At 49.6% G+C, this 11,253-nt stretch overlaps 1 protein-coding gene across 4 annotated transcripts in view; it reads left to right on the plus strand.

The window, feature by feature from the left end:
- The window catches only part of RALGDS (ral guanine nucleotide dissociation stimulator), a 106,564-nt gene extending 97,674 nt beyond the window's left edge, over window positions 1–8,890 (plus strand). For 3 of the 4 annotated variants that reach the window (XM_058159220.1, XM_058159219.1, XM_058159217.1), the window contains exons 12-18: window positions 948–980; window positions 2,224–2,345; window positions 3,257–3,352; window positions 4,603–4,858; window positions 5,705–5,950; window positions 7,121–7,235; window positions 7,373–8,890. In XM_058159220.1, coding sequence (XP_058015203.1) covers window positions 948–980; window positions 2,224–2,345; window positions 3,257–3,352; window positions 4,603–4,858; window positions 5,705–5,950; window positions 7,121–7,235; window positions 7,373–7,548 — 1,044 coding nt within the window. In that variant the 3' untranslated portion in view covers window positions 7,549–8,890. The remainder of the gene's footprint in view (window positions 1–947; window positions 981–2,223; window positions 2,346–3,256; window positions 3,353–4,602; window positions 4,859–5,704; window positions 5,951–7,120; window positions 7,236–7,372) is intronic. The other variant, XM_058159218.1, reaches the window with a different exon arrangement.
- The last annotated feature ends 2,363 nt before the right edge of the window (window positions 8,891–11,253 follow it).

The raw sequence follows: 11,253 nt of genomic DNA on the forward strand, positions 1-11,253 counted from the left end.
GCAGGGGGTTGGATTAGAAGACCTCCAAGGTCCCTTCCAACTCTGATATTCTATTCTATTCTATTCTATTCTATTCTATTCTATTCTATTCTATTCTATTCTATTCTATTCTATTCTATTTTCTATTCTAATTTTGTTGAGCAACGGGTGAACATTTCTACAAACGTAAGGGGTGAATTCTGGGAGCTCTGATCCCCTGAGAATTCTGGGAAATCCGTGTCAGTTCCTGCCTTATTGCTTAAGACTTTTTGAGCGTTTTTATATTTGGCATTCCAGTCGTATCCTGTCGGATTCCTCGATTTTTTAAAACGTATTTTACTTGACTTGGCTGCCTTTAAAAACAACAACAAAAAAACCCCTAGCCTCTAGATGCAAATAAATACATCATGATCCTTGGATATGTTTGCCGATTTTGCTTTGCTACAGAAAATAGGTCTCTTTTTTAAAAACCTTTCTCATCTCTTAGGACAGTGATGACTAAACTTTTTGCCATCGCGTAGCGTGGGGGGAGGGGTCACATGCGCATGTGCCCACACCCATGTGCCCCATGTATGGGCATGCGGAAACACACACACACCCCGCATGGGGGCCCCGCTCCTGGCACACGTTGGCACAGTAGACCCGTTTTTTGTTCCAGACGTTTGCAAACGGAGCGCCTCCAGGGGGTGGGAAAAGCGGTTTTCGCCCTCCCCAGACTCCTAGAAAGGCTTTGGAGGCTGGGGAGAGAGAAAAACGGGCCTTCCCCACCATCCGCAAGGTCCTCCAGAGGCAGGAAACAGCCTATTTCCCTACTTCTGGTGGGCCCAGAAGACCCGAAAATCAACTGGCCGGCTGAGCTCATGTGCCCACCGATGTGGCTATTCGTGCCGTCACGGTCTTAGGAGATGTTTAGAAATGAAGAATCGGGCTAACTTGGGATGTTTTTTTTTTCTTTCTTTCTTTTTCAGGGAGGCCTGATCAATTTCGAAAAAAGGAGGAAGGTGAGGTATTTGCGATTTGTGGTTGTTTCCACAGACTGGGTTTAAGGGCCACTACAATTAATCCCGGACTTAACAACCACAATTTGAGCTCAGAATTTCTGCTGCTAAGCGAGACACCCCGAGTAATTTTTGACACCCCCCCTTTTTTTTAACGATCTTTCTTGCCGCACTTGTTAACCAAATCCCTGTTAGTCACACGGTCTTTAAGCGAACCTGTCTGCCCCACTGATTTTTGCTTGTCGGACGGTCGTAAAAGGGTCGTCACGTGACCCCCGGGACATTGCAACCGTCCTAAAGATGAATCCGTTGCCAAGTGTCCGGATTTTTATTTTTTTTTTAATAATTTTTATACCGCCCTTCTCCCGAAGGACTCAGGGCGGTTTACAGCCATATTAAAACACAGAATATACAAAATATAAATAACAGATTAAAACGAATTTAAAACGAAATATTTAATTTTGTGATTCGGTTGACCCTGGCGAGGCTGCAAATGGCCGTTAAGTGTGAAAAACGGTCATAAGTCCCTCCTTTCAATGCTGTTCAGGCCACTAAAGGAATAGTTGTAAGCACGGGTGGGATTCGAAAATTTTAGCAACTGGTTCTCTGCCCGATTGCTGGGCGTGGGCGTGGCCTATTTAGCCTCCTGCACCATGGGTGTGTGTGTGGCATTTTCACCCTCCCCAGGCTCCGGAGGCTTTTCTTGAGCCTCCGGGAGGGCGAAAACGATCTCCCCCAGGCTCTGGAGGCCGGAAACAGGCCCATTTCTGGACGTTTGGAACTTCCAGGAAGCCGTTTTTCGCCTTCCCAGAGCCTCCACGCAGGCCCTGCACTTACCTGGCATCCAAAACGGGCCGTGTGGAAACTCCTGGAAGGGGTGGGGAGAGGTCAGCGGGGCAAGCCAGTCTTTGCATCTACTGATTCGGTTAAAATTAGCATCCGGTTTGCCTAAATCCGGCTGAATCCCATCTCTGATTGTAAGCCAAGGTCTACCTGCGTTATCTTGAGAAAGAAAGAGGCAACGGTTCCAACTCAGAAGTTTGGAATTACGACCTCTTCTCAAAGAGGTGCTGGTTGACCGGCTGGCATTTTCACCAGAAATTTTTCGATAAGAGTTTGATCAAATCCACTCTCATTTTGTTCACTTTAAAGTCATGTTTCGGGGGGCGGGGGGAGGGTGGTTCCCCCCCTCCTTTTTTTTTTTTTTAAACACAAACCCACACCAATACCTTCGTTGTTCCCGCAGGAGTTCGAAGTCATCGCCCAGATCAAGTTGCTTCAGTCGGCTTGTAACAATTACAGCTTCAAGAAGGACGATCGGTTTGGGACGTGGTTTCACGGCGTGGAACGGCTCAGTGAGGCTGAGAGGTAAGAAGGGCTCTGTCGCCTTCGGGGCTGCAAGTGAAGATTTTTGTGAGTTTATTTCAAACACACACACACACCCATTTTTTGTTCACGGGGAGGAAAGTTTGAGCACTTGACTGTAAAGCCAAGAAATATTTCTTTGTTTTGGATCCAGCCTCATTATTTTTGCAAATAAGGCTGTGAGCAGACCCAACATACTTTCCTCCTCCTATTTTCCCCACAACCCTGTGAGTGGCGTTGTGTTGGGCTGAGGGAGAGGGACTGGCCCAAAGTCATCCAGCTGGCTTTCGTTCCTAAGGCAGGACTAGAACTCACCGCTTCCTAGTGATTGGCCCAAAGTCACCCAGTTGGCTTTCCTGCTTAAGGCAGGACTAGAACTCACCATCTCCTAATGATTGGTCCAAAATCACCCAGTTGCCTTTCATGTCTAAGGCAGGATTAGAACTCACCCATCTTCTGGTGAGTGGCCTAAAGTCACCCAGCCAGTTTTCATGCCTAAGGCAGGACTGGAACTCACCATCTCCTAGTGATTGGCCCAAAGTCACCCAGTTGGTTTTCATGCCTCTGGCAAGACTAGAACTCACCCAAAGTCACCCAGTTGGCTTTCCTGCCTAAGGCAGGACTAGAACTCACCATCTCCTAGTGATTGGTCCAAAGTCACCCAGCCAGTTTTCATGCCTAAGGCAGGACTGGAACTCACCATCTCCTAGTGATTGGCCCAAAGTCACCCAGTTGGTTTTCATGCCTCTGGCAAGACTAGAACTCACCCAAAGTCACCCAGTTGGCTTTCATGCCTAAGGCAGGACTAGAACTCCCCATCTCCTGCTTTCTAGCCTGGTGCCTTAACCACTAGATTAAATCTCCTACAAGTGGGTCTCAAGGCTTATAGTCCTCTCTTCCCTTTTCGTTTTCAGCTACGGCCTTTCGTGTGAAATTGAACCCTTGTCGGAATCGGCCAGCAACACGCTGAAAGCCAAGAAGAACACGGGTATCATTAAGCGGTGGAGCGAGTAAGTGGGAAGTATGAGGGGTGGGGGGAGGCAGAGGGTCTTCGGTGCAAAATAGCAGCCACCCCACCCGGTGTTCCTCGAAACACAGGACCTGTTGAAACGAGGCTGGCTGCATTTGGTGTGTGTGTGTGTGTGTGTGTGTGTGTGTGTGTGTGTGTGTGTGTGTGTGTGTGTGTGTGTGTGTGTGAAAAGCCCAAGAGGGATTCAGGGATGTCTAGCTTAGATCTCCCTCTGGCTCCTTCCTCCCTTGGAGAAATGGTCTGTGTGATCGACTGGGGCCACTTAGAGGAAAGAACCTGCAGTGGAATGCGTGCGACTGACCTTGGGGGACTTCAGGAGAAGAGATTCTGCCCTGGAAACAATCAGAGAAGAGAGGCAGGAGCCCTCGGTCGCTTCACAGACAGAGGAAGAAAGTTAGGAAGGACTCGGGCTGATATATCAAGCAGTTAAAAATGGCAACAGGAAGCGACTTAGGGGTCCTTTCTCTCTCTCTCTCTCTTTTCTCTCTTTTCTCTCTATCTCTCTTTCTATCTATCTATCTATCTATCTATCTATCTATATCTATCTTTCTTTCTTTCTATCTCTCTTTCTATCTATCTATCTATCTATATCTATCATCTATCTATCATCTATCTATCTATCTATCTCCATCTATCTATCTCTATCTGTCTATCTCTATCTATCTATCTTTCTATATCTTTCTTTCTATGTCTATCTCTGTCTCTCTATCTATCTATCTCTCTTTCTATCTCTGCCTCTCTTCTCTAATTGTTTCCTGGGTAGCACCTTCCTTCCTTCCTTCCTTCCTTCCTTCCTTCCTTCCTTCCTTCCTTCCTTCCTTCCTTCCTTCCTTCCTTTCCCTTCCCTTTCCTTCCCTTCCTTTCTTCCTTCCTTCTCTTTCCTTCCTTCCTTCCCTTCCTTCCTTCCTTCCTTCTCCCCATTCATCTTCCTTCCTTCCTTCCTTCCTTCCTTCCTTCCTTCCTTCCTTCCTTCCTTCCTTCCTTCCTTCCTTCTCCCCATTCATCTTCCTTCCTTTCTTCCTTCCTTCTCCTTTCTTCCTTCTATCCCTTCCTTTCTTTCTTCCTTCCTTCCTCCTTTCTTCCTTCTTCCTTCCTTCCTTCCTATTTTTCTTTCCTTCCTTCCTTCCTTCCTTCCCCTCAAATCATCACACAATCCATTACAGGGTGGGAGCCAGCCCCATACAACCCCTCACCCCACCAGTCCTTTTCCTGACTCTCTTCTCCCCGCAGTCGACAGGCCCCCAGTACCGATTCCTGTGCCAGCGGCAGCTCTCACTCCAAGTCCTTTGACCAGTTGAAGTGCGGGCCGTATCTCTGCAGCAGCGACGGGGCTGATTCGGTCAGCATCACCTCGGCGGGTTCCAGCAGCTCCGACGTGGAGGAGATCAACATCAGCTACATTCCTGATTCGCCCGAGGTTCAAGAGAAGAAGGTACAGGACCACGGCTCGCTGGGATCTACTCGTGCCCAGGGGGTCAGGAGGCAGGTGCGCCCCATTTCGGGGGGTGGGTGGGTAGGAGGGTTTTGTTGTGGGGGGTGGTTCAGAGCAACCAAGGAACTGAGAAGCCGAGGGGTTCTTCTTGGTGCTTTGGAGAGATACAATGGGCAAGAAATGCATGGGGTAATAATAGAAGATGTTTAGAGATGGTTTGTAGAGTCCACCTCCAAAACTGTCTGTTGTGGCCTCTTGGCCACCGGCCCCTCCAGCAGCCGAATCAGAGGAGGAGGAGGAGGTGTGGGAGTTAGGGTCAGCATCAGAGCAACCTGAGAACTCCAGGAGGGAAGAGGGAATGGAGCTGGCAGAGAGAGAGAAAGAGAGAGAGAGAGTTGGAGCCTGGGCTGTCCGTCAGTCCTCAGATGGAGAGTCAACAGCCCTCAGGTCTGAAGGTGGCTGAGGAGGAAGAGGAACAGCTGGGTCCAGTGCCTGACGCACAGATGCGCAGAAGGCAGAGGAGAGGAGAGCAGTGGAAATCTATGGGCCGGTCCTTGGAACGGAAGAGCCACTGCTGCTAGTGAAGCCCCACTCTAGCTCTGGGGATAAAAGGCAGGGAGGCGGAGATGAATAGAAGTGGCAGGCAACTAACCGGTATTCCTCTCCCTCCCAGACAGACTTGTTAGCCTGCGGTGAGAGAGAATTTTTTTTGCCGGTGCTGCCAGCATTCCTAATAAAGGAATCTTTGAGTTCACTCCAGAGGGTTGGTCGTGTTTGACCAACTATCCTCTCAACTTCTTCCTCGTCCTTCTGGCATCTCCCAGCAGGGGCAAAGGATAGATAGGTAGATCCCGTTGATGAGATAATCAACGTTGTCTTTCATTTCTCTGGTCTGTAAAGTTTTGGGAATCTACCTCATTGTCGTCCTTGGATACATCGGGTGTCGGGTCCAGTTCCAGCAGCGCTTCGTCATCATCCGTCTCCTCCACGCCGGTGACCGTATCCCGTACGCACAAGCGCTCCGTCTCGGGCATTTCCAGCTATTCCTCTCTCTCGTTGCCTCTTTATAACCAGCAGATCGACGATTGTTGTATCATCCGAGTCAGCTTGGCGGTTGATAATGGAAACATGTATAAAAGTATTTTGGTAGGTACCCCCGTCCTCGCTGGAGGCGAGAAGGTTGGGATAATAATCTAGTCCGAATTGAAACATCTTCTCCATTGACGAGACTTGGGCCGATGGGCATCGGTGTGGGACCACGGCTAGTGAAAATCATGTCTTTACGTCGTCACGCCTTGCACACCCACAAAGACCCAACTTCTGCCATTCTCGAGAAAATATTTGTAGCTCGGGACTGTAGCTCGGGACTTGCTCTCTGAGCTTGGAGGTTTTCTTGCAGGCGTTTCATGACCCAACTAGGGAACATCATCGGTGCTAGGAGGCAGTGAGGTTTGCAGAGAGGAGGAGGAGGACTGTGGGGCCCTCAGTGTTCTCTGAGCTGGGTTGTTTTCTTGCAGACATTTCAGGATCAAACTAGGTAACATCATCAGTGCTAGAAGGGAATAGGTTTTGCACAGCGCAGGAGAAGGGGAGGAGGAGGAAGAGGAAGAGGAGGAGGAGAAGTGTGGGGTTCTTGGTGCTCCCTGAGCTTGGTTGTTTTCTTGCAGCAGACTTTCATCAACCAACTAGGTAATGTCGTGTCCCACTCCTCCTCTGACGGCCGGGTCGGGGAAGTCTGTATCAAGCGTGGCCACAAAGCCTCTGCAGCTTTGCCAAAGTTCTGTCAGAGTTCTCAGGGCAGGCAGGAGTCCAAGATGTGACTTCAGCAATCCAAATTAGACTTTGCCTGACTCAAAGAATGCCAGAAAGAAGATCCTTTATATATGCCATGGGGTGTGGCTCCATGACTCAGCACTTATCCAGGCCTGCCCCTCCCTTCCTTTTGCTGACGTCGCCTCTCCATTCTCCAGAAGCGTGGATCCCTCCACCCTCTAGCTGCCGGCAATTCCAGCTCATGACTGGCTTCCTGCTCCTCATGTTCACATGCTGTGGGGGAGGGGTTTATTTGCTCAGTTTGTCCGGGTATGGTGCCAGGACTGGGGGCTGAAGGCATGCCAGGCCATTCGTCTTCATTATCCGTCTCTGGCTGAGATAACAGGAGATGAGAGGGGCCCGGCTGCGGAGAGGGGGGCGGGTAACATCATCAGCACAACATCTAGAGAACCTAGCAACCGCCTTAGCCATGAAAACACGGGACCTTGGCTTCACTTCCTGGTGTGCCTAAAGGTTTCTCTCTTTTAAATGCCACTCTTCCAGGTGACGAGCCAGGATAAAACCCCGGTGGTAATTCGGAAAGCTATGGCCAAACACAACCTGGATGGGGATCGGCCGGAAGATTATGAACTCATCCAGATCATCTCCGAAGAGAGAGGTATAGCCGTTGGTCACACCGCCGTTGGGACCCTCCGATTTTATTTCATGCCATTTTTCTTTTATTTACCGTGTAGGTTAACTTTACTTGTGAGTAGGGATCATTCCTTTTCCTTTCTCTCTCCCTCCTCGCCATAGAGCTCAAAATCCCCGACAACGCCAACGTCTTCTACGCCATGAACTCGGCCGCCAACTACGACTTCATGCTCAAGAAGCGAGGCTTCTCCAAAGTGATCAAGATCAAGCACGGCTCCAGCTCCACGCTTCCCCGGGTGAAACAGAGAGGCTTGAAAATCGCCAAAGGCATCTTCTAACTGGAATGGGGAGGGGAGGTCTACCCCCCCTCCCATCCCACTGACTCTCCAGGTTGCGGTCCTGCACTTCCACCCCCACCCCGGGCCCTTCTGTCTTAAGCCACGCCGGGGTGCGTGCATGTGTGTGTGTGTGAGAGAGAGAAAGAGATGATGACACCTTCTAGTTGCGTAAGCCTCGGATTTTCGCCCCGGGAACTTTTGAGACGTTGGCTGAGATCTTCAAGAAGAAGCTCCTGCAGACTTGCTGAGCTTTTGGGATGTGTTGGCAGAAGTTTTGTTCTTGCCTTTAAAAAAAGAGGTGTATTGCTGAGTTTTTCTCTCCCCACCCCGCTCACTCCGGTCCTGGGGAGGATTTTTAGCCTTTTGTTGTTGTTTTTTAAACGAAAAAACAGAAAATACAAAAATACAAAATCCACCTCTCAAGAGCTAAAGGACTCCACAGCCTGGGGCTGCGTGAACTTCACCCGTCCACCGTTTCTGCCTTATCTTCTGTTGACCAACCAAGGCTGGTGGCTTCTAAGCAGCCGAGTGTTTCCTTCCACCATGGACGTACCAGAAGAGTAAAGGATGTGGAATTGGGGGGGGGGGAGGAAGGGAGGAAGCCCCGTTTTCGTATCGTGTGGAAGACTCGACACTCGCCACGCACGAGAGAGATCGAAATATGCTTTCGTGGTCCGGGAAAGTTTAATTCAGGGCGAGAGCGGTGGGGGAGGGTGGCTTCGTCGGCTGGAGATGGCCGGACCAAGCCACCAGATAAATTAACTTTCTCCATTTTTAAAAAAAATATTATTATTATTATTATCTGGCCTTTTTATTTTCTTTAAGAAGACGAACCTGCACCAAAGATCTAACAGCACTGGTTGTTTGTTTGTATTTTTCTTTTTTTCTTTTCTTTTTTTTGTTCCAGTTGTCAAATCCTCGGCTGACACACTAGAAGTTTAAAACAAAAAACAAAAAAACCCACACACTTAGCTTTTGTACAGACGTGTGTAAATAAAATTTGTGGGTTGGACGAAGAAAAGGGGAGGAAACGAGAAACTCTAAAGTGTGAGGCCACCCCTCACTGCCCGCCTCCACACACCACCCCAATTTCGGCTCCTGACCCGAATGGACAAATGCCACTTTTGTGTTAACACGGACTTCAGCCCTGACTACTAAGTAGCTTCTGTGACTGATTTATTTTTTTTTTCTTCCTTTTTTGTAAAAAAAAAAGCCTCAGCAAGAATTGATCCTGCTTTTCCTGGATTTACTAATTTTCCCTCGATATTTATTGTTTGTAAATAGCCCGGTTGCATTTCTACATTTTACTAACCCTTTTTGTTTTCTGTTTTTTTTTTTTTTTTTTAAAAAGGCTTTTGAGGAGGTGGCGAGGGAAGTTTAGGTGTGGAAGGAAAGTTTAGGTGCAGCAGAAAGCCTGGTTTTAACACCTCGGGTTGTTTCCGAGCGCTGCGTGGTTTTTGAGTGCAAAAAAACTTGGAGGAACTCAGGCAAGGAGAGCTAGAAAAATACTACTTCTTCTCCTTCTCCTTCTCCTTCTCCTTTTGAGCTCTTTCTCCTTCTCCTTCTTCTTTTGAGCCCCCAAATGCATCAAGGCTTGATAAATTCATCCTTCAAACTGCAAAACAACAACAGCAACCACAAAACCCGTAAGGATCAGCTATGCCAGTGTTGGCTAACCTTTTTGCCATCGTGAGCCAGGAGCGCCGGGGGGGGGGGGGCTGGGGTCACATGCGCACGTGCCCACACCCATAATTCTATGCGCCCTGCCCCGTGCATGGGCATGTGACCTCCCCCCCTGCTGCCCCCGCTCCTGGCACATGTTGGCACAGTAGGCTAGTTTTTTGCTCCGTAAGTTGGCAAACGGGCCGTTTTCCGGCCTCTGGGGGGTGGTTGGGTGGGGAAGGCTGTTTTCGCCCTCCCCAGACTCCTAGAAAGGCTTTAGAGGCTGGGGAGAGAGAAAAACGGGCCTTCCCCACCACCCCCAAGGTCCTCCAGAGGCAGAAAACAGCCTGTTTCCCTACTTCTGGTGGGCTCAGAAGGCCTGAAAATCAGCTGGCCGGCTGAGCTCGTGTGCCCACCGATATGGCTACGCGCGCCACCGGTTCGCCATAGCGGAGCTGTGCTCTTCTGCAAACTGGCTTCTTTCGCAGCCCAGAATTCAGTGCCCCGAGGCAGCTAGGAGGGGAGAGGTATTTAACCGAGGGGAGGGCATTGCTCGCCCCCTCCTTCCCCGATGCCTCGAAGCCACGCAAGGAAATCCGAAAATTTTTGCAGTGAAAACAAACACGCGAGGCTTTTATTGCTTCGAGATCTCTGGTTTCTTGGCAGGGGATCCTCCGTTTGACTCTGAAGGCGATGCCCACGCCGGTGGCTCCATCGGGCCACGGGAATTTCCAGTTTCCAAGCCACGTGCCAAGAATCTGGGTGGGACAGCATCTTCTTGGCACTGTCGGGATCCCCAAAAGAGGATACCCCACTCTTTTTTCTAGCCTGTTGTTAACAGGAAGATACTTAAGTCCGAGTTTGGTCCAAGACCAACCTCCTAACGCAGGTGGGTCCCCCTCACCGCACCTACCTCTGCCTATGAAGGAAAGGATCGTCTTCCTGAAGGCGGAGGGGACGTTTCTCCATCCCTCCTTTTCTCCCCCCTCCCTCCTTTTCCTCCTTCCCAACTTTTCTAGGACCACCCGATGCTTTTTATGAATTCACGCGCCCTAAGACGGCAATGCTTGTTTACATTTCCTTGTCTCTCGGGGTGTGGGTGTTGGGGGTGGATTTTGTAGCCTCCTGCTCAGCTGCTTGGCTGGGAGGAAGGAAGGGGGCTTAAGGGGTCCTTTCTACCTGGAAGCCACCTTCTCTCTGTTGATCAGCCAGGCGACCACCTCCCCAAATCGGCAAGGATTTGCCTTCCTCGGGACAACACGCCGTCCCTTGGCCATACCGAGATGCTATTAAGGGCTGTCGGGGGGCTTAATAATTCTTGCCTAAATATTTTTAGCCTTTCCCCCCCCCATCCCCTTGCTGGGGATTGGTGTCAGGAGTCCTCGTCTCCAGCCAGTTCCACAACCGGTGTGGGTAGGTGGGAGGGGTGTGCGAGTGAGCTGTCCGGGCGAGATCTATTTTGTACTTATTTCTGTGAAGTAGCACACTAACGCTGATGTAAGTAGCCTTTTCGATTAAAAGACAAACCGGACCTGTTTCGTCGTTTTGATTGGGCGCCTCTCTCGAGAAGAGCCGGGGGTGGTGGTGTGTGTTTCAATCCTCGGTTTGCCGAAAGAGAAGAGGAAAAGGAGGATTTCACTGATGACGTTCCCTAGTGTGGTAACCAAACGCCTACAAGACCCCGCAAACTGAATGTATTTTTGAGGACCGAGGGGGATCTGGAGTCCAACCCCCCAGTTAGACAAGAAATTGGGTACCCATTTGTGCTCTTAGGGTTGACTAAAGATAAAAGGAGTATAGATATATGCCTTTGGGGGGGGAGTGCAGAAATGGATAGGTGAACCCTTGCTATTAAAGATAAAGAAGAAACTGAATATTTCTGGACGCATTCTATCGATGGCTAGATAATAGAAACAGAAGTTAGAAAAGGAGAGAGAGAAAGGGAGGCAAGGTTTAAATTCTGTTTATTGGAGCCGCGTGACCTTGCTGATGATCTCCCTTGAAAGCAGCTGCATCCCCCACTTCCCGATAAAGATACGGGTG

Source organism: Ahaetulla prasina, chromosome 16 (genome assembly GCF_028640845.1).
Source record: "Ahaetulla prasina isolate Xishuangbanna chromosome 16, ASM2864084v1, whole genome shotgun sequence".
NCBI lineage: Eukaryota > Metazoa > Chordata > Lepidosauria > Squamata > Colubridae > Ahaetulla > Ahaetulla prasina.